Below are 21,902 nucleotides of genomic sequence, written 5' to 3' on the forward strand. Positions count from 1 at the left end.
AGTGAGTGGCTGTGTGGTGCTGAGTTACTGGCTGGGCTTAAGCCACGACAGTCCTTTGATGTGAAGACACAGATGAACAGTGATGGAAGAGGATGTAGGTTTGCTTCAAGCAGTCCAGAGGCAGGCCTGGATACCCAGGCTCCTGAAGGATGGAGTTTTTCAAGCCCCCTAAAATCCTGGGAAACTGTAGGCTTTGCAGAGGCCTCCAAGGTCCTGTCTGTGCTGCTAGGCACCTAGCCAGCCTGGTCCCAATGGCCTTGGTGGGAGCTCTGGGCAGCAGGAGAAGCCTTCTGGGTTGAGGTGTCCATCAGCTCCCTGGGCTTGGGGCTACCTTGAAGCCCTCTGCTTTCTGCTCCCACCAGGGCTGTGCCCAGTTGGTTGGGGGCACGAGAAAGCTGGCTCTGCCTGTGCATTTTATGGCATTCCCTTCTGTGTGTCCACCAGCCGCACCAGAGGACATGCCCATCTGGGAGCAGGACGTGGAGGAGCAGCTCACTGCCTTGGACATGCTCATTGCCCAGCCTGCAGCGCTGGCCACAGGGGCCACAGAGCAGCAGGTGCTTCAGCAGTGAGTTCCTGGCTCATGCCATTCCCACTGCTGATGATGCCGTGTGGTCTGCATCCCTCACTGCACCACTTCCCTGACAACAAACCTGGGGAGCTGGAGAAGATGCTGACCAAGGTGGAGCTTGAAGGGAAGAACCAGCCCTTCAGAAAGGCCATTGTGCATGTGACTGTCCTGAGGGTCCAGCCCTCTCAGGCTCCTTGGAATCTGGTCTTTGCTTCCCAAAGAGAGGTGGGTCCTAGGCAGCCTGCCTCCTGGTCTCGGCTCACCAGTGTCCTCCCAGCCTGCCTCCTGGTCTCGGCCCACCAGTGTCCTCCCAACCTCCCTCCTGATGAGTGTCTCCTTGCAGGAGGTCAGAGAGGTCCATGGTATCACAGTGGACATGCCGAGCAGCCTGTTTGTGATGGCAAAGGGGAGGGAGGAGGTGGCAGAGCACAGGGTGCTCCTGGTGGACATCAGCAGCCAGACCATGTCCAGTGGTACAGGGCAGCAGGGATGCCACCCAGACCAGGGTGCTGGTGCTCGCTTGCAGAAGATGCTTCAAAGATGAGCTAGAAGCTTGATAGAGAAAGAGGAGGAGACCTCCTTGGGAACTCTCACCCACTTCTCTCCTGGAATCTCTCCCTTCCCGCACTGCCACCGCTTCCTCTTCTTCTCCAACAGGATGAAAACAGCAGCCACGTCCTGGGTAACAAGGTGGTTGACATCTCCTTGGTGGATACAGTGGTGGCCAACCTCTCCAACCCAGTGGTCCTCACTTTCTTCCATGGCCAGCTGCCAGTAGGTGGGGAAACAGCCTACCCAGTGGTCCTCACTTTCTTCCATGGCCAGCAGCCTAGCTTGTTTAACTGAGCCAAGGCCCCAGCTGAAGCACTTACAGTGATTTGGCATATTATGATTGGATACATGTCTTGAAGACCCTCAGTGACTAGCATATAACTGGTTAAACACAGGTGTGAGAACTCAACCTTGAAAGCTTGCCAACAGTCCACAGTTCTCATTAACTTGGTGAATTCCAGCCTCTTATCTTGCTTGCTTAAGCTTCTTGGGCCCTCTCATGGCCTTGCTGTATCTTTCAGGACTATTCAAAGTTTATGTACCAATTATGCATTCTCCCGTGAGAACACTGTCTCCACATCTTCCCCCCTTTTGTTTTATCCAGTAACAAGTCGCTACAATGGCAAAACACACACACATTTACATTAGCAGAGTGTCGTGATTTAAACCCAGTCAGGTAATTCGTTCGCTCACTTCCCCCCCCCCCCTTTCTTGCCCTCCCCCTGCTCTCGGAGGGACAGAGGGGAGAATCGAAAAGAATGCAACTCCCACGGGTTGAGATAAGAGCAGTTTAGTAACCAAGGTATAACACAAATCACTACTGCTACCACCAATGATAATAATGATAAAGGAAATAACAAGGGAAGAGAATACAACACCTCAGCACCAGCGAACCGATAACTCGCCCCCCAAGCCCGACCAAGCTCCGACCGATACCTCCTCCAACCCTGCCGTCTCCCAGCCCTTCCGGCTCACTCCCAGTTACATCCTGGGCATGACGTGCTGTGGTATGGAATACCTCTTTGGTCAGTTTGGGTCAGGTGTCCTGTCTCTGCTTCCTCCTGGCTTCCCCTCCTCCCTGGCAGAGCATGAGGCTCACAAAGTCCTTGGCCAAACCAAAACATCCTTGTTATCAGCTCTGTTCCTGAGCTGAAAGTCAAAACACTGCACTACACCAGCTACCAAGAAGGAGAAAAAATGACTGCTACTGCTGAACCCAGGACACAGAGTAACTATTACAGGGTGCAGCAGCATGTTGAAGATGCTGATGGTAGCCAGGGACTAGCCAAAGAAATTTCTTACCAGTGGAATTCTCCCACCCTCTTAATTTGTTCCATTACCTGCTTTATAACACTACCATTGTATTAAAATCTTTCTAGCTTTTGCCTTAGCATTTTCTAGCAGCTACTGCAAATTTGCATACTCTAACATCTCTTTTACAAGTGACAAATCTATACAATACAAGGTGCAGTTTCTTATTAGCAACTAGCTAGTAAATACAGGTGGTTTTATACACAAAATCACAACCTCTAACAATAGCTACTTTACAAGCACACATATTCAGGATGTTACTTTTCAGTTGCCCCCAAGTGATGTTTTGCAGTTATTTGTTCTTTCTCTTCCTCTATCTCATTCTGCTTGGGGTATTCACAGTCAGCTCCTGTAGCTGAGGCATCAGTTTTTTCCATTCGTCTGTCCAGCTCATGGCAAGGCTTCACAAACTTCGCAGGCAGTCGCCATGGACCTGTAGTCAGGAGGACACAAATATACCCCCTCCCCCAGGTTATCAGTTCTTGAGAAGTAGACAGGTTAGACAGGTTAAATGCAGCATCATTACTCTCTCTCCCCCCCACCCCTTTTTTTTTTTTTTTTTTTAATCCTTGCAAAAGCCTGCCTGCTGGGCAGCAGCTATAGTGGCCTGCCTGCTTCAGCAGCAACCATAAATACCCGCTAGCAACCGCACCTTTACATTAACCCTTTCATGCCCAAAATGTTAAACAGCTACCCATTGAAAGCTTTTACATGAACCCAACAAGAAAAATACACAGAACACCGTCTGCCCTCAGCACACGCACACGCATATGGGATCCCCCAAGCACACGCCGCACAATTACAGTATTTGAAGCACAAAATCCAGACAATCATTACTCCCGCTACAGTTCCACATACAGACCGTGGCACAAGGACCCTGTGGAGACTAATAGCAAACCAGCTCCGAGAAGCATCACTGCAGTGCGAGGTGGCAGGCTCAACCTTAGCAGGCATCCCCGCAGAGGCTCTGCATCCCCCACATCGCATGAGGCTTGGGCTTTTATACTGACCAAAATGCACAGTCATTCCGACACAGGTGGCCAGCCTGTGCTGGAAGAAGTGGCCAGCAGTATCTACAGAGGTCTCCAAAGGTTGATAGAAACCTGGACATACTTATTTTTACCAACTTCTAGTACATGGGTATCACAGAGAAACTGTATGGGCTCCCCCTGTCAATTGCAAGAAAAATCATAACATATACAGCTTGAGTATAAGAGGATTTTAACCCATACGTGGTCACTGCTTGTCAGGCCTCTTTAACTATTTTGAGATCAAGAGCTTCCCACTCTTTAGCCCCCTGCTGTGTAGTAAACACAGGATATACAGAGATGCCCATTGCAGAAAATTCACCAGTAATGATTGCATCTTTGATTAAGCATTGTTGCAGCTGAGTGTCTCCAGGGCCAGTGAGTCTGAGCAGACCGCCCCGGGAGACAAAAAGTCAAGAGTCTGGAAGCAGAGGATATAAATCTGGCTCGGATTTAGGGGATTCAGGGTCTGATCCTGGGCCGAACTCAGGGTCTCTGTTGCTCGCAGCTATGTCTTTCTTGTCAGATGTCTCTCGTTCGATATGTGGCCATCTGCAGACCTGGCTCCTCCATAACTGAGTTAAAAATTTCCACTCTAGGGCATAGTGGGTTGGAAAGGCTTGCAGTTCCTTTAAATCTCCCGCTAGCGCATAATCTCTATTTTCTACTGCGTGCTTCAAAATAGCGCCCCAATCGATCTGGCGCCAAGGCACCACCCTCTTCCTTTCAGCTTCCTCGACATTCATCATGCATATCCCTTCTAATATACTTTCTCTGTCCTTTTCAAAGTCCCTACTTTCGGAACTGGGGTGGTGGGGGAGCAGGGGGTTGCACCTCCTCCACTGCACCTTCTGATGAAGGAGGGGGAGAAAAGGAAATGGGGGGGGAAACCCTGTGCTCCAAGCACAGGGAGCGGCCCGCTAGTTGGGGGAAACGAGTTGTAATCCTCCCCTGGCTTCAACAGACCGGGGATGTCTGTTCCTAGTTTCTCCGTTGCTACAGCGGCAGTTTTCTTTTCCACCTTGTATCTTTTTGTACAGTTTATTACTTCTCTCCGTGGTTTACCAAGTTTCTTTGCCGTTTTATCATCATTAAGCATTGAGTCAAATATCATCATTAAGCATTGAGTCAAATAGTTCATCACCAAACTTTCGCCACTCACTCTCCTCAAAAACTGTATTAGGATCTATAAAAAATCCCTTAGCCTTCCCTACAGCCACTAGACCTGCTAGCTGCTTTAGAGTCTCAGGCTCAATTCCCCACTTTTATAAAAAGCGCTGTAATAAATCAGGGGCTACCTCTCGGTCCATTTTCATGGCCGGCCTTTTCCGGATCGTCCTCTTCTGGATCGTCCTGTAACCTCGGTCTCCGGATCGGCCTCCCGAAGCAGCAGTGTCTGGTTCGCCCCAGCGGCGGACTCCTTTCGGTTAGTCCAAGCACCCGGGTCCGTCCCGCCACAGCAGTCACATTTCCCGCGCTCCCAGGCCGCTGCCGCCGGCGCTGCTCACTCGCCGTTCCGGGTCCCTGATACTCAGGGCCCTCTATTCCGGGTCCCTGCTAGCCGGGGCCCTGTATTCCGGGTCCCCGTTAGCCGTGGCCCTGTAGTCCATGTCCCTGTTTGGGTGCCATTTGTAAGCGGCAAGGAGAAGTAAGACACGCCAACCCAATATGGGTGATAAGCAAACTTCTGCTTTATTAGTGGCGCACTTCGCTTATATCCGCGTGGTGTTTAGCCACGCCTACTAGTCAGAACAGTATTGGTTAGTTCTACACAGCTTCCTTCACATTCTCCTCCCACATCCGGTATCTGGTTACCTGTAAGGCCTATATCTTGCTTTGCTCTCACAAGGCCTCTAAGGATCCATGGCCTTGCTCTTGGAGCCACTCTGCAACTGTAAGAACCTGTTTCAACTAGTCTCTATAAGACTTAAGGTTTCCAGATGGGGAAACTGTGCCAAGGGTGAAAAGTGCATAGTGAGGAAGACCTCTTACTTCATCCAGAAGACCCCGGCCCAAGAACACCAGATGGCAGTGAGCAGGCATAGAGGGGAGAGGAATGGTATTAATGAGTTCTTGGAACTAATTGTAATAATCTCCTCCTATGCTTGTGAAATCTAATGAATACATATGTTTGCGTGTAATAAATACCTAGCTTGTTGAGCTCTCAGTGTGCAAGTTAGGTGGAGCGATCCCCCTTGCACCCGGTGCCACAATAAACATGCCTGCTTTATAACTCTTTGTGAGTTGTGAAGTTCTGTTCCATAAATCAATGCCACTGGAAGCCGGCTGAGGTGCATCGGGAGGTACGATTGCTCAGCAGGTTCGAGTTAAAAATTTTCCATGGTAGTTTTAAAATCTATTTAAGCTGGAAACCTCCCATATTATTTAAAGACCTCTCCTTGCCCTGTTTTGGACAGGGGGCATCTTACATAAAGACTAAATTGGGTTGGTAAGTGTATGCGAGGTTTGGAAGCCTTATGTAAATTGAGATAGGAAATCTCATAAGTAAAGGTGTATACCCAGCTGCTTGCATCCGTTTGGTATACACCCACAAGAAGCAGGAGGCATCTTGTGGTTTGGGTCCTACAAGACGCAGGGGGTGTCTTCTAGAAGTAGTTTGGGATTTTACAGGCATTTGACTTATGCTGTGGCTTGTTATAGTGATGATTTTGGTCTTGTGATTTTGGTATTAGTGACAGGCTGTTATAACTGTGTTATTAATTGTTGTTTGCTTGATTGATTGAATTTAGTCTCTTTCTTAGGTGTTGTAACTGTGGAGTGTGTCTGTGGGATCCCATGTGTGTGTGTGAATGTGAGAATGATAATGGGAAATCGGCAGAGTGGAGAGATCTTGAAAAAGAGTCCTTTAGGGTGCATTTTGGCACATTGGAAAGAACTGTGAGGGTCTCCTGGGGGCTCAGTAAACGAGAAAACGTTGATAAAATATTGTAACCAATGGTGGCCTTTGTATACTTTGGAAGATTAGGAAAAATGGCCTAAAAATGGAGCTCTGAACTGTAACACATTATTAAAATTAATGTCGTTTTTGAGGCAGCAAGGAAAATGGGATGAAGTAATGTATGCAGATAAGTTTTTCACTTTAAGAAACCACCTGGAGTGACAGACGGAATGCGAAATTAATATAGCTCCACCAGATCCCTTAATTTTGGCTCTGGAAAAGGACAGGGAAAACCAGAAAGCTAAACTGGAGAGATGTTGTTCAGCCTGTGATATTGGGGAAAGATGTTTCAAGTTAAAAAAAAAAACACAAAAAATGCCCACTGCTCCCCCCCTCCCCCCCCAAAAAAAAAAAAAAAGGATAACCCAGGGGGAAAGGAAAGGAGCTCACGCAGCTCCTCTGAGTGTGGGATGAGTGCCGGGGCAGGAAAACAGACATGTTGACAGACTGTGGTCCCGAGGGGATTAAGGGCTTGTTGGATAAATGTGTATGGGAGTGAAAGAGGAAGCACGGAGAGTGTGTGGGAATCGGGAACAGGTAGAAAAGAAAAAGCTGAGTGGTGCTGTAGCCACGGCTACGGTGGGTGCTTTGGGACAAGTGGAAACTGGTGGAGGAGGGATGTCGGGCGGAAGTAGGTGGAGTACGTTGTTCTCCTGTGGAACCAGATCGCTTTGCGTGCTATGGGGAGCTTGGACGTTAGAAGTGAGACTGCCCTAAAAGGAATACCCACAAGGTGGCTCCGGTGACTGAATTAAAACTAGGCTGATGGGGACTTGGGGAAATCTACCCTAGCAGATACACTGGTTAAATTAAAACTAGGTACTAGAAGAAATTAAGTGGAATTTTTAGTGGATACAGGAGCAATTTATTGGGGGTTAAATCAGAGGGAAAAGCATTTGTTACAAATGTGGGAGCTACTGGCCACCAAGAAAAAAAAACACACACCCCCCCCCCCCCCCAGGCATTCTTTCTGAAACCCTTAAAGTACAAATTGGGAAAACAAATAGGAATACATAAATTTTTATGCATGCCAAATTCTCCAAAATCTCAATTAGGGCAAGAAGCAACATTTAAAGAAGGCAAAATGGGATTAAGATTTAAAAACGATCAATTAATTGCAGTTTTGAGTTTATTTTTAATTCATCAGAAAAGCGAACAGGAGGACCTCCATAAAATAGAAGAAATCCTTAATCAGCTATATCTGGGAGTATGGGAATCTAAAGTTCCAGGTAAGGTGAAAAATGCTTTGCCTGTTAAAGTAGAAATAAAAAGGGGGGGGGGGGCTGCACAATTAGAATAAAACAATATCCCTTAAAATTGGAGGATCAAATGGAATTAAAAATCATTGATAAATTCTAAAATATAGATTATTAATTGAAAGTGAATCGGAATATAATACTCCTATCTTGCCAGTAGAGAAATAAAGTTGCAGATTGGTTCAAGATCTCGGAGCAATCAACAAAATTGCAGAGGATATTCATCCAGTAGTAGCTAATCTGTATACCTTATTGACTAAATTGAATAATAATCCAAAATGGTTTGCCGTCTTGGATATAAACGATGCTTTCTTTTGCTTACCATTGGCCAAAGAAAGCCAAAATTTATTTGCTTTCTAATGGGAAATCATGACGCCAAAAGAAAAACCCAATTAACTTGGATGATATTACCACAAGGGTTTAAAAACAGTCCAATGATTTTTGGAAATCAGTTAGTATGGGAAGTAGGATCATGGAAACCACCCACTCAGAAGGGGACTCTGTTACAATATGTGGATGACCTATTAATTGCCACAGAAACAAAGGAAGAATGTATCCAGTGGACGATGGAATTATTAAATTTTCTGGGACTGAATGGTTATTGGGTATCCAAACAAAAGGCCCAACTAATTCAAACCTGAGTTTCCTATCTAGGATATGAAGCAACAAGAGGACAGAGAGAACTTGGAACTGCTAGAAAACAAGTCATTTGTCAAACTCCACAACCATCCACCGTCAAGGATCTCCGGAAGTTCCTGGGAATGACTGGATGGTGCAGACTTTGGATGCAAGATTATGGAGTTCTGGCAAAAGCACTATATGAACTGTTAAAAGGAAACCCTCCCTCTTTGGAATGGACTGATTCAGCAGAGGGGAGATGTTAGAAATTTAAAAACAGAGATAATGAGAGCTCCAGCTCTGTGACTTCTGGATATGACTAAATCCTTTTGGCTATATGCCTATGAAAAACAATGAATAGCTTTGGGGTCTTTGCTCAGAAACTAGGACCCTGTAAGAGGGCAGTGGCAGCAGTTTTCATGAATACCGAGGAGGCTCACAAATTCACCTTGGGACAAAAGATTACTAGACTAGTGTCCCATGTTGTATCAGCAGTCCTGGAACAGAAAGGAGCTCACTGTTTATCTCCTTCACATTTTTTAAGACACCAGGCCACCCTTGTGGGCCATGATGGCATAAAAATTGTGGTCACTAATGTTGTAAATCCAGCATCCTTTTTGCAGGAACAATTGGCAGAACCGCTAACACACAACTGCTTGGCCACTATAGAGACTGTATATTAGAACCTACCAGATTTGAAAGAAAAGCCTCTGGAACATGCCGATTCTTGGTTTACTGATGGTGCTAGTTTCATGAAAAACGGTGAATGGAAGGCAGGATATGCAATTACCATCACTTCACAGGTAATAGCATCTAAACCTTTACCCCCAAACACCTCTGCCCAAAAGGCAGAAATAATAGCATTAACGAGAGCCATGGAATTGACTAAAGATAAAAGGATAAATATTTGGACTGATTCTAAATACACATTTGGTGTGGTCAATGCACATGGTGCCATCTGAAAAGAACAAGCACTTTTGAACACACAAAGGAAACAGATTAAACATGCTACAGAAATTCTGTGGCTACTGGAAGCTGTTCAGCTACCTGAAGAAGTAGCTATTATGTATTGTATAGGGCATCAACAAGGTGATTCTAATCAGGAAATTGGAAATAATTTGGCCGATTTTGAAGCCAAACAAGCATCTGAACAATCTAAAATCATGTCCTTAATCTCTGATGGCAAACTAACAATTGAAAAATCTAAACCTAGGTATTCAAAAGAGGATAGAAAATTGATTGAAGATCTGAAGGGACAGGAAAACAAAGAGGGTTGGTTTCAGATACTTGATGGGCGAATTGTAATTCCCTATAATCAACTCTGGAAGCTAGTTTAGGAGGAACATAATAGAACTCATTGGGGTAGCAACTCTATATAAATACTTAGACAAACAAATTGTAGGAAGGAATCTATACACCATAGTTCAATTAGTGACAAAACAATGACAGCTATATCTTAAGAATAATCCTAAAACTGAAAATAGGAATCAAACTGGGACAAATGGGAGAGGAATTTATCCAGGACAGCAGTGGCAAATAGATTTTTTTGAATTACCGAGAAAAGTAGGTTATCGATATTTGTTGGTGTTAACAAATATTTTCTCAGGCTGACCAGAAGCATTCCCTTGTAGAATAAATAATGCAAGGCAAGTAATCAAAATGTTACAAAACAAGATATTACCTTGTTTTGGAGTACCAGCAGCAATATTTTCTGACCGAAGCTCACACTTCAGTGCAAAATTGTTACAAGAAATTAGCAAAAAATTAGAAATTGATTGGCAACTACATGTTCCATACAGGCCTCAGGCCAGTGGGCAAGTAGAAAAGATGAGCCCTATGATTAAACAACAGATTAGTAAAATATGTCAGGAAATGAATTTATATTGGTACCAAGCCTTACCACTGGCTCTATTAAGAATTTGAACTAAACCTCGGTCGAAAGAAGAGGTTAGCCCATTTGAAATTTTATATGGAAGACCATATAAGTCCCAGTTTAAAGGAGAAAGTCTTCAGGAAGTGGGAGAAGGCTATCTCTGGCAGTTTCTGGTCAATCTGGGAAAGCAATTAGAAGAAATAAATAAGAGAATATTAGGGACAAGAGTGAGAGGCTTGGATTATCCAATTCACCCTTTCATATCCGAAGACTGGGCTTATGTTCAGAATTTTTCAGGAGATCCCCTAGAGGAGAAGTGGAGTGGACCATACCAGATATTATTGACCACCTTTACAGCAGCAAAGATAAAGGAACAACCTGTTTGGATACATTATTCAAGAATAAAGAAAGCACCAGAGCCAGAGAAGACATGGTGGATCGAACCTTCAGGACCCTTACTTATGAAATTGCGTCGGTCATAATTTGAACTTATATAATTGAACTTAATGCAGAATATTACTGTCATGGTTTAAGCCCAGCTGACAACCCAGAAACATGCAGCCGCTTGCTCACTACCCCCTCCTTCCTCCCCCTGCTCCTGGAGGGATGGGGAGGAGAATCAAAAGAGTATAACTCCCACAGGTTTAGATAAGAACATTCTAGTAACTAAGGTATAACTCAAACCACTACTGATACCACCAATAAGAATAATAAGGAAATAACAAGGGAAGAGAATACAACTGCTCACCACCCACTGACCGATACCCAGCCCGTCCCGATCAGCTATCTAGCCCTTCAGGGGAACTGCCCTCTCTTTATGTACTGGTCATGACATGTTGTGGTATGGAATACCTCTTTGGCTAGTTTGGGTCAGGTGTCCTGTCTCTGCTTCCTCCTGGCTTCTCCTCCTCCCTGGCAGAGCATGAGACTCACAAAGTCCTTGTTCAGAGTAAACATTACTTAGCAACAACTAAAAACATTGGTGGTATCAGCGCTGTTCCCAGGCTGAAAGTCAAAAACACAGCTCTGCATCAGCTACTAAGAAACATAGAATCATAGAATAATTAGGGTTGGAAAGGACCTTAAGATCATCTAGTTCCAACCCCCCCTGCTGTGGGCAGGGACACCTTACGCTAAAGGAAAAAAATGACTGCTACTGCTGAACCCAGGGCAGTTACTAAAGTTGTTAATTGTTGTGAATGTTGGGTGTATGCACAGTTGCCTAAATCAGGAGAAAATCCTGACCTTCCATTAATTTGCATTCCAATTCCCAGCACTGTCTCATGGACAGATTTGTGGATGAGCACTAGCAATCTATGTCCGAGGGAAAGATAAAGATTTGGGATAGTTAATCCTAATCCAAGTAAAGAATATTAGACCTGTGTACAAAGATGTATTACACCAGGAACCAGAGTAGGAGATTATGTTTTTTTAAATGCCACAGATGTAGGTCACTATTCAAATTGCAATCACATTGTTAATATAGATGGTATCGTAGTTCAGTGGTGGCCCGTTCCTGAAGGGAAAAGATGGTATTGGTTATGTGGAGAAAATGCTTATGAGACTCTACCCCTCAGCTGGAAGGGGGCATGTACCTTAGGTGCTGTGATACCCTATCTTACAATTATTGACATGTATCCTTCTGGAACCTGGGTTAGAAGTTTTGCTAAATGGATTAAGCGAGGGTTTAACCCTATTGCTGAACATAACACTGCATTTCATAGTTTTGTGAGATGGTTAATTCCATCTTTGGGAGTAAGTGAATTAGAGAAGGCAATCGTAAACATCTCAGCAACCATAGAGGAAATGGAAAGTAAAACTACTGATATAATCCAAGCAGAACAAAAAGAGATAACTAGCCTATCTAAAGTGGTATTACAAAACCGAATGGCTCTAGACATGTTATTGGCTTCACAAGGAGGGGTTTGTTCCATAATCAATGAGAGTTGCTGTTCCTACATAGATCAAAGTGGCAGAATTGAAACAGATCTGGAGGAAATTTGGAAGCAAACAAAAATATTTCATGAAATGGCCAAGGATGATACCTCCTGGGGTATTGAAGAAATATGGAAGAAGTTAACTTCATGGTTACCTAATCTCTCCTGGTTGAGGAAACTGGTTGCAGGAATATTAATTGTTTTAATATTGATTACTTGTGGTATGATAAAATGCTCCTTCTGGTATTGTAAATGATCTATGATAAATTATGAAGATTGGAAGAGAAATGAAATCAAGCATCAAGTAGATACAGGAAATTGTTTCAAAAAGACTCTAGATGGTAATGGAAGTATATAAAATGTTGCAAAAGAATTTGCAAAAGGACGGAAAAAGGGTGAATTTGAGACAAGGAGGCACAAAAGCACAAAATGGAATATAAACCTTTGTAAATAAGTGGAATGCGTTTTAAGTAACATTAAGTTGATGGCTTTGTAACAGTAGCAGTGGAAAATAACTGAGGTGCATGCAGATAAATCACTGTAGTTGACATAGTTTTAGGTCCTTAGGACCTTAGTAGAAAAAGTGTAAGAAAAACAGAATAGAAAAACAGGACCTGGGGGTGGGGAGTATCTGGGACTAGCAGTTGTCCAGGATGAGTGCAGTTAAACTAACTAATAAGTAGAAGGACAGGATGATTGCTATGTCTGTAGTGTTAATGAACCCATTAAGCTGGTGTAAACATCTACAGCTGGTGCTTCAAAGGCTGCCAGAAGTGATGAAGATTGTTAGAAGAAGTAAAGGACCATCAGAGACCACCACTATATTTTTGTACGTAGCCTCGTGAATATGTATGTATGCCCAGTGACTATATAAGGACGGCTTGTGTAGCAATACGGGGACACACATTAGGAGGAGCTATACCCCATGTCTCCCGGGGCCACAATGAAGAATACCTGCTTGTCAACTTAAACTTTGTTGGCGAGTTTGTTCCTGGAGTTTTCTCCGAATCACCATGCTTGAAGAAAGCATATTTCTCCTCTCCAGAAACTATCCCCTTGGTCAAGTCTCCTGCATTGTTCTCAAAAGCACTGGCTGTTTTCAATGTTTTTTGGTTGTTGTAATGGACCCAGGAAGCAGAAGCCTGCAAAGATCTTTCAAGGGCCAACTGGCAAACATGAGTGTCTTCTCCTGAGTTATGTCACTGATCATAGAATCATAGAATAGTTAGGGTTGGAAAGGACCTTAAGATCATCTAGTTTCAACCCTGCTGCCATGGGCACCACACCTCACACTAAACCATAGCACCCAAGGCTCTGTCCAACCTGGCCTTGAACACCGCCAGGGATGGAGTATTCACAACTTCCCTGGGAAACCCATTCCAGTGCCTCACTACACATACAGTAAAGAACTTCCTCCTTATATCCAATCTAAACTTCCCTTGTTTAAGTTTTAACTTGTTACCCCTTGTCCGATCACTACAGTCCCTAATGAAGAGTCCCTCCCCAGCATCCTTATAGGCCCCCTTCAGATCCTGGAAGGCTGCTATGAGGTCTCCACGCAGCTTTCTCTTCTCCAGGCTGAACAGCCCCAACTTTCTCAGCCTGTCTTCATACAGGCTGAATCATCCTCGTGGCCCTCCTCTGGACTTGTTCCAGCAGTTCTATATCCTTTTTATGTTGAGGACACCAGAACTGCACACAGTACTCCAAGTGAAGTCTCACAAGAGCAGAGTAGAGGGGCAGGATCAACTCCTTCGACCTGCTGGTCACGCTCCTTTTGATGCAGCCCAAGATACGGTTGGCTTTCTGGGCTGCAAGCGCACACTGCCGGCTCATGTTCATTTTCTCATCGACTAACACCCCCAAGTCCTTCTCCACAGGGCTGCTCTGGATCTCTTCTCTGCCCAACCTGTAGCTGTGCCTGGGGTTGCTTCGACCCAGGTGTAGGACCTTGCACTTGGCATGATTAAACTTCATGAGTTGGGCATCAGCCCACCTCACAAGTGTGTCAAGGTCTCTCTGGATGGCATTCCTTCCCTCCAGGTCTCCAACCGAACCACACAGCTTGATGCCATCAGCAAACTTGCTGAGGGCTCACTCAATCCCACTGTCCATGTCATCAACAAAGATGTTGGACAAGACAAGTCCCGATCCCTGAGGGACACCACTCGTTACTGTTCTTCAGCTGGACATTGAGCCATTGACCACAACTCTTTGCGTGCAGCCAGCCAGCCAGTTCTTTATCCACCAAGTTGTCCATCTATCAGTTTGATGTCTCTGCCACTTAGAGATAAGGATGTCGTGCGGGACAGTGTCAAACGCTTTGCACAAGTCTAGGTAGATGACATCAAGTGCTCTGCACCTGTCCTTCAGTTCCATAGCCCCATCACAGATGGCCACCAAATTGGTCAGGCAGGATTTCCTGTTAGTGAAGCCATGCTGGCGGTCACCAAGCACCTTGTTGTTTTTCATGTGCTGTAGCACACCTTCCAGGAGAATCTTCTCCAAGATTTTGCTAGGCACAGAGATGAGACTGACTGGTCTGTAGTTCCCTGTGTCATTCATTTTTCCCTTCTTGAAAATGGGGGATTATATTTCCCTTTTTCCAGTCATCGGGAACTTTACTCGACTGCCATGATTTTTCAAATATAATGGACAGTGGCTTAGCAACTTCATTTGCCAGCTCCTTCAGGACCCTCAGATGGATTTCATCAGGTCCCATCAGATCCTACATGGATGATTCAGCGCTGAAATGATGTTGCTCCCTCCCCCTTTGGCCCAGACCGGAAATGAGGCCTCAGCTGCAGGGACTTGTATTTGCACATGAAATGGTGGTCCCACCTGTGGGGTAAAGCTCTCACCCCCTCACACTACTAGAGTGTCTCCGTGCTGTTCTGTCTGGGCAAGTTGCCCCATGCAGAGCTGTGAGGTATTGTGAGGCACCAAGGATGCTGGCCAGGCATGGTGGTGAGGTCTCCCACCTTGATTCTCCAGATCACGAGCATGCACATCCACATGAACCTCCTGGGCACCATCTTCCTGCTGGATATCACATAGAATCATAGAATAAATAGGGTTGGAAAGGACCTTAAGATCATATAGTTCCAACCCCCCTGCCATGGGCAGGGACACCTCACGCTAAATCATATCACCCAAGGCCTCCTCCTACCTGGTCTTGAACACTACCAGGGATGGAGCATTCACAACCTCCCTGGGCAACCTATTCCAGTGCCTCACCACCCTAATAGGAAAGAATTTCCTTCTTATATCCAATCTAAATTTTCCCTGTTTAAGTTTTAACCCGTTACCCCTTGTCCTATCACTACAGTCTCTAATACATCCATCACCTTCCTCATCTCTGAGCAGTTGGCTTCCAGCAGCAGCAGGGCTGTCTTCAGAGCTGGTGGGCTCTTCCTGTATTTCCTCCTGAGCTGCCATGCCTGGGTGGTCATCGAGGGCTACAACCTCTACTAGCTTGTGATTGAAGTCTTCAGGACCTACCATGACCACTTCCTCCTCAAGATCTGCCTGGTGGGCTGGGGTGAGCATGGAGGAGGCAGAGATGCCCCAAGGGCACAGGACATAGGGTGGAGGGCACCTGGGTAGGTTTGCCCCCACCACAGATGGTGCCTGTATGGGGATGGAGATGTGGCTGTGGGGAAACAGATGTCTGAAAGCAGAGGGGTCTCTGTCAAGAGACTCGGTGGAGAAAGAGACTCGGTGGCTGAGAGCAGAAGCTGGTGCTGGAGCAAGGGTGGGTCACCCTGGGGGTCACCCAGCAAGGGAGTCATGTGAGAGCCATTGCTTTGGGTCATGGCAAAAATGGGATTCTCTTTCTGAAGGCAACACCCAGGACAGCCCAGAGATGGGCTTGATGCAGGAAGCACCCACACATCTCTGACATGCTTTGGGCAGGAGGCTGGGGTAGGAAGATCTCATGATCTTTCCTGGCCTAAAATTCCACAGCCCTGGGAGATCCTCTCTCCGGGGTTGATACAGCACAGCTTGCTCCTGGGCCAGGGCTTACACTAGGTATCCCTGTTGTGTGCTCCATCCTTGGTTCCCCCTTGGTGGGGAGGATGTTGGTTTGTACTCTGTACAGAGAGAAAGGGACAATGAATCCTTCAAGGAGCTCCGAGGGCTGGGGACTAGGTTGGCCACTTCACTCTGTTCTTGCCACCCAGGACTCCCCTTTGTGTGATGCTGATCTTCATGGCCAGCTGGAGAAACTACGGCCCCTTCTCCATTCTCATCTATGAATCTGTTGGTGGCAAATCCACCAATGCAACCATGTAAGTCATGGGAATTGGGTTGCCTTGTCCTTGGTCTTAGATGAAGTCAACTGGCTAAACCTTCACTGTGTCCTACAGGCTCTCCTCAGCCCACCTGTGGCTTTTCTGGGGCTCTGTGCAGGGTGGTGGTGGGATCCCCCCCTTGTTTCACTAATCTGGGTTCTGGGCTTGCACAACACGTTTGTGTTTCTCCCAGCCCCTCTGACTCACATCCCCGTGGGATGACACAGCGTAACCCTCTGCCCTTTCTCCCCCCTCCAGATGCTGGATCATAAGCCCTCTGATCCATAACATTGTGAACCCGGGTTTCTTCAGCCTGGTGTTCTTTAACTCGGTCATGCTGGGGGCCATGGTCCAGGAGATCCTCCAGCAGAACAACAAAGGCCACCAGCTCAAGCATGAACTCACCCTCTTTGGGCTGAGCATCCTGCTGGGCATTCCCTGTGCAGGTCTTCTTTTCCTTCACCTCTGGCATCTTCAGCCTCATCTCTCTCTACCTCTTCACCATCATCAACTCCCTCCAAGGTGAGCTAGGGATGCAGGGCCCCTCTGAAGTGGTGTTGGTGTTGGTGTGGTGGTGATGGGGTATGGGAGGAGCTGTCCCTGTCTGGCTGCTGTTGGTCCCTCAAGGGGATTCACCCACCCTTCCTTCCTCCTCTCCCAGGTTTCCTCATCTTCCTCTGGTACTGGACCATGGTGCTGAAGGTGAGGAAGTCCTCTGATTTGTAGAACAGCTCCAACAGCATCGAACTGCAGCCCAAGATCAGGCAGAGCGCCACTGTGGCTGCGCTACTCCAAGGACAACTGCAGGAAGGACCAACACCATCTGCTTTGCTACCACACCCACCTCAGGGGCTGCTGGAGCCCAGGGATCCACATCATGGCTGCTGCCCCTCACCTCTGCCAGCCCCCTCCCCAGTTTTCCATAGGCATCCCTTGTCTTGGCATCCTTGGGGCAGGAGGGAGGGATGCTTGCCCAGGCAGTGGGAGCTGCAGGAAATAGAAGGGGCAGGGACAGGGTCCCTAGTGCTTTCCAACACTCCCTCTCGTGTCCTAAGGCCAGGGATGATGGGTGGGAAAGGCTCCATCTTCAGCCATTGCTGCTGGTCACCAAGAAGGTCCTTCCCCAGTGAAGACAGAATAACTCTGCCCCTGGCCCCCTTCAGCAGCTGAAATAGTCTATTTTTGTAAATTTGTTGAATGTCTATTTTCGAACGGTGCAGAAGTTCAGTGGGTGCACCCACACACCAGACTTGTGCCCATTAAAGTTGTTCCTGGTAGAGCATGGCTCTCTGGGGTCTCTCTGCTGGTCATGCTGGCATGTTGGTGGGTTCTCTGATGGGATTCACCTCTCAGCCAGGGTTGTGCCATCTCTTGGTGTCCTGGGTTTAGCAGTAGCAGTCAATTTTTCTGCTGGTGCAGCGTTGTGTTTTGACTTTCAGCCTTGGAACAGAGCTGATAACACTGATGTTTACTCTGACCAAGCACCCTGTGAGTCTCATGCTCTGCCAGGGAGGAGGGGAGGCCTGGGGGAAGCAGGGACAGGACACGTGACCCAAACTAGCCAAAGAGGTATTCCATACCACAGAAGGTCATGCTTGGGGAGGTAACTGGGAATTACCCAGAAGGGCACTTCTCTTCTCGGTTGGGCTCATTTCGGCGGGTGGTATCGTATTCTCTTCCCTTGTTATTTCCCTTATCATTATTATTATTGGTTGTAGCAGTAGTGATTTGTATTATACCTTAGTTACTGGACTGTTCTTATCTCAACCCATGGTAGTGACATTCTTTTGATTCTCCTCCCCATCCCCCCGGGAGCAGGGAGGGGGGGAAAGGAAAGAAAGAAGGGGGGGAGTAGAAACTGTGTGGCTGACTGGGTTTAAACCACAACAGTTCTTTTGGCACCCAGTGTGGGGCACGAGGGGTTGAGATAACGACAGATCTTACCGGAGTGTGTCTAATCGTATTTGTGATAAGCATTCATTGTTTTAGATTAATAGTCACTCGTCACAATGCTGATTTATTGGCTCTCAAAGTTGTTCCTCTTGATCTCACAGTTTCAGTATATTGCATCTTAGATCAGGTATTTGCTGTGTTAGTGTTTTTCAAGTGTGGGGCTTGGGCTAAGGTTCTTGTCTCATTGTACTTTATGGTAATGACTTGTAATACAATAGATCATGAAACTGATCTGGCTTATGTTCCCAGTGTGGTCACCACCTTTTTACTTTGGGAGGTATATAATAGAAGTGCTTAGCAATTACACATCTTTTTTCTCCTTCTTGGGTGGTCAACCTGTGAAGGAGACATTCTTTTACCCTCCCAGTCCTCCCCCCCCAGACCGTTTACAGCTTCATTTGAGAGTTTTGAAGGTTTTGAATAGCCTTTTAATACTTTTGAGACCTGTTTGCTGATTGTAAGGCGGATCACCATGTTGGCAAACATACAGAGTATGTTCTGCACACAACCATTTCGTCTGATTTCAAGAGTTAAGCAGAGTCAGGTTTGGGTCTTTTCTGGATTTAAACGAAGATATAGGAGGACCAAGAGATTTTCCCTGAGGCTGGACAGCCATGAGTGGCAGGGTGTGTGGGATAGTATAGGCAAGTATCTAGGTCAGTGAGCCCCTCCAGTACTTTGGAATTTCACCACCGAACAAGTGCAAAATCCAGAAAAATTACTAAAACACTTCAATGAGGTGTGTTGTCATTCTGGCCATACCAGAGATGGACAAATCATGGCAACATGCTGGGGCTTGGCTTATGCTTACAGGGCCTTGTTCAAGACTATCCAGCACCTTCAAAAGGAAAAAAATGTCGGTGGATCTGAGGGCAAAGCAACAGTCAGCGCAGCTACTCCAGCTCCAGGCACAGCAGCTACATCACCCCCAGTGACAAGTACAGTTGCTACCCAAACTTAGGCTGCAACGGATAGCGCAGCTACCCCAGCAACAAGTACAGCAGCTACTCAAACTTCGACTCTGACAGCGCAGCTCCCCAGCTCCAAGCACAGCAGCTACACCACCCCCAGCGACAAGCACAATTGCTACTCAAACCACAGTGATAATCACTTCAGCTAAACCAGAGGACCAATTCGTACCAATATCAGTTGCCCCTGTACGCAAGAGAGCAAGCAAAAAAGAGGCAAGAAGGGTGAAGCAAGATGAAGAAACAATGTATTCACCACCCGGTCCAGCATTTGACCAGGAGTCATCATCACATGACAAAGAAGAAGAAGAAGAGGTAACTTCTTGACCTCAGACCTCAACTGAGCTACAGAATATGAAGAAAGATTTTACCTGTCAACCAGGGGAGCACATCATCACCTGGTTGCTTCCATGCTGGGACAATGGGGCCAATGGTCATGAAGTAGAAGGTACAGAAGCCAAGCAGCTGGGATCACTTGCTAGAGAAGGGGGAATTGACAAAGCAACTGCAAGAGAGAAAAAGTCCCTCAGTCTTTGGAGGCGGCTCTTGGCAGCTGTGAAAGAAAGGTTTCCATGCAAGGATGATGTTATGAGTCGTTCTGCCAAGTGGACTACTTTAGACAAAGGCATCCAGTCTCTGAGGGAATCAGCCATCGTAGAGATGATCTATCACATCAAGCTGAATAACGGGGATATACCCATTGACCCGGATGAAGTCAAAAGTACACAACCCATGTGGTGAAAACTTACACGGAATGCACCGTCATCATATCCCCATTCACTGGCAACAGTGACCTGGAATGACATAGTACCACCAACAGTGGATGAAATGATTCATCAACTCTGAGAGTTCGATGAAAATCTCACCCCTTCCATCATCTCAGCTGTGAAAAAACTGTCCCAGGATCTCAAACAATTGAGGGATGATCTATCTGATTTATCCAGCTCCTCACGTGTACCAACACACGTCTCAGCTATTAACAAGAGGCGTCCTATTGTTTGAGAGAGAAGATATAGAAGTTATACGCCATGGGCCACCCTATGGTTTTACCTATGAGATCACGGAGAAGACATGACAAAGCGGGATGGAAAACCTACTTCAGCTCTGGAGGAATGGGTACGTGAACTGAAGAGGAGAACAAAGGTCAAGGATGATCATCCCATGAAAGCTGTGGCTTCAGGCTCTGGTGAACAGGTTCCCAGATGGAGTGGAAGAACTGATTTTACTCCAGCTCCTGTGATAATGAAGAATAATCCCTTTCAACAAGACTTAAGTGTTCAAAGTTGTGATGAATATTAGAGGCACCCTGCCTCCAGCCAGGTGGAGGTAGGGGACAGTAGGATTTACCGGACTGTGTGGATCCCACAGAAGTATAAGGCTCTAGTAGATACCAGTGCACAGTGTACCCTCATACCACCAAGCTGTGAAGGGGTGGAACCCCTTTATATTTCTGGAGTGACAGGAGGCTCCCAAGAGTTGACGGTACTGAGGCTGAAATTAGCCTGACTGTGAGGAAATGGAAAAAGCACACCATTGTGACTGGTCCAGAGGCTCCATGCATCCTTGGCATAGACTACCTCAGGAGAGGGTACTTCAAAGACACTATCCTGGGCCTTGAGAAACAGATTTTGTGGCGACACGGCACCCCAGAGAGAATTGAGTCAGACAATGGGACTCATTTCTGGAACAACCTTCTAGATACTTGGGCCAAAGAGCATGGCATTGAGTGGGTATATCACATCCCCTACCACCATGTACCAGCATCTGGGAAAATCAAATGGTACAATGGGCTGTTAAAAACTACCCTGAGAGCAATGGGTGGGGGAACTTTCAAGCATTGGGATACACACGTACCAAAGGCCACCTGGTTGGTCAACACCAGAGGATCTGCCAACAGGGCTGGCCCAGCCCAGTCAGAACTTTTACATACTGTTGAAGGGGACAAAGTTCCTGTGATGCACGTGAAGAATTTGCTGAGGAAGACATTCTGGGTTATTCCTGCTTCAGGTAAAGACAAACCCACTCGTGGGACTGCTTTTGCTCAGGGACCCAGATATACTTGGTGGGTAATGTGGGAAAATGGGGAAGTCCCATGTATACCTCAAGGGGATTTGATTTTAGGGGAAAACAGCCAATGAACTCAATTGTATGCTGTTGCCTGCTATGTAACGCTTTTATAACCCACCAAGTAGATATCTTCAGGTCACCAGTGACTGACCCTGACTTCCCTCCGACCATCATTCCAACAAAGAATGAACTTTAACGAAACCAGATGAGCTCAGCAGTGACCAGATGAGTTCCGTGGTGTCATCAGTAGGCAACGATCCAACACTGCACACAGCCTCTCCTGCTCTGAAAGACTGTTACAAGAGATGGAGCCCAGTATCATGGACCATATGAACTCAGGAGCTTTATAGGGATTGGTTCATGCCCTAAGGAATGATGTCTCTCTCTCTTTGTGTGTGTGTGTGTGTATATATATATAATGACAAGAGTGATGGTATATTGAAAAATGTGGGATGTGAACATGATGTGAATGGTACGGAATAAGGGGTAGATACTGTCAGCAGTAGCAGTCATT

General features: G+C 46.4%; 1 protein-coding gene across 1 annotated transcript; it reads left to right on the forward strand.

Annotated features, from left to right (window-relative positions):
* Positions 1-214: 214 nt before the first annotated feature.
* Positions 215-17,266, forward strand: LOC133275275 (adhesion G-protein coupled receptor G1-like). Its single transcript, XM_061465130.1, is given in 10 exon segments — positions 215-569; positions 650-796; positions 915-1,039; positions 1,225-1,345; positions 15,100-15,158; positions 15,453-15,650; positions 16,290-16,397; positions 16,659-16,844; positions 16,846-16,922; positions 17,062-17,266. Coding segments are annotated over 10 exon segments (1,239 nt in total). The 5' UTR covers positions 215-416; the 3' UTR covers positions 17,127-17,266.
* The last annotated feature ends 4,636 nt before the right edge of the window (positions 17,267-21,902 follow it).

This window comes from Pezoporus flaviventris, unplaced genomic scaffold (assembly GCF_033815535.1).
Source record: "Pezoporus flaviventris isolate CSIRO_AGI_PZ_B2104156 unplaced genomic scaffold, CSIRO_AGI_Pfla_v1 ptg000038l, whole genome shotgun sequence".
In the NCBI taxonomy this organism is placed as follows: domain Eukaryota; kingdom Metazoa; phylum Chordata; class Aves; order Psittaciformes; family Psittacidae; genus Pezoporus; species Pezoporus flaviventris.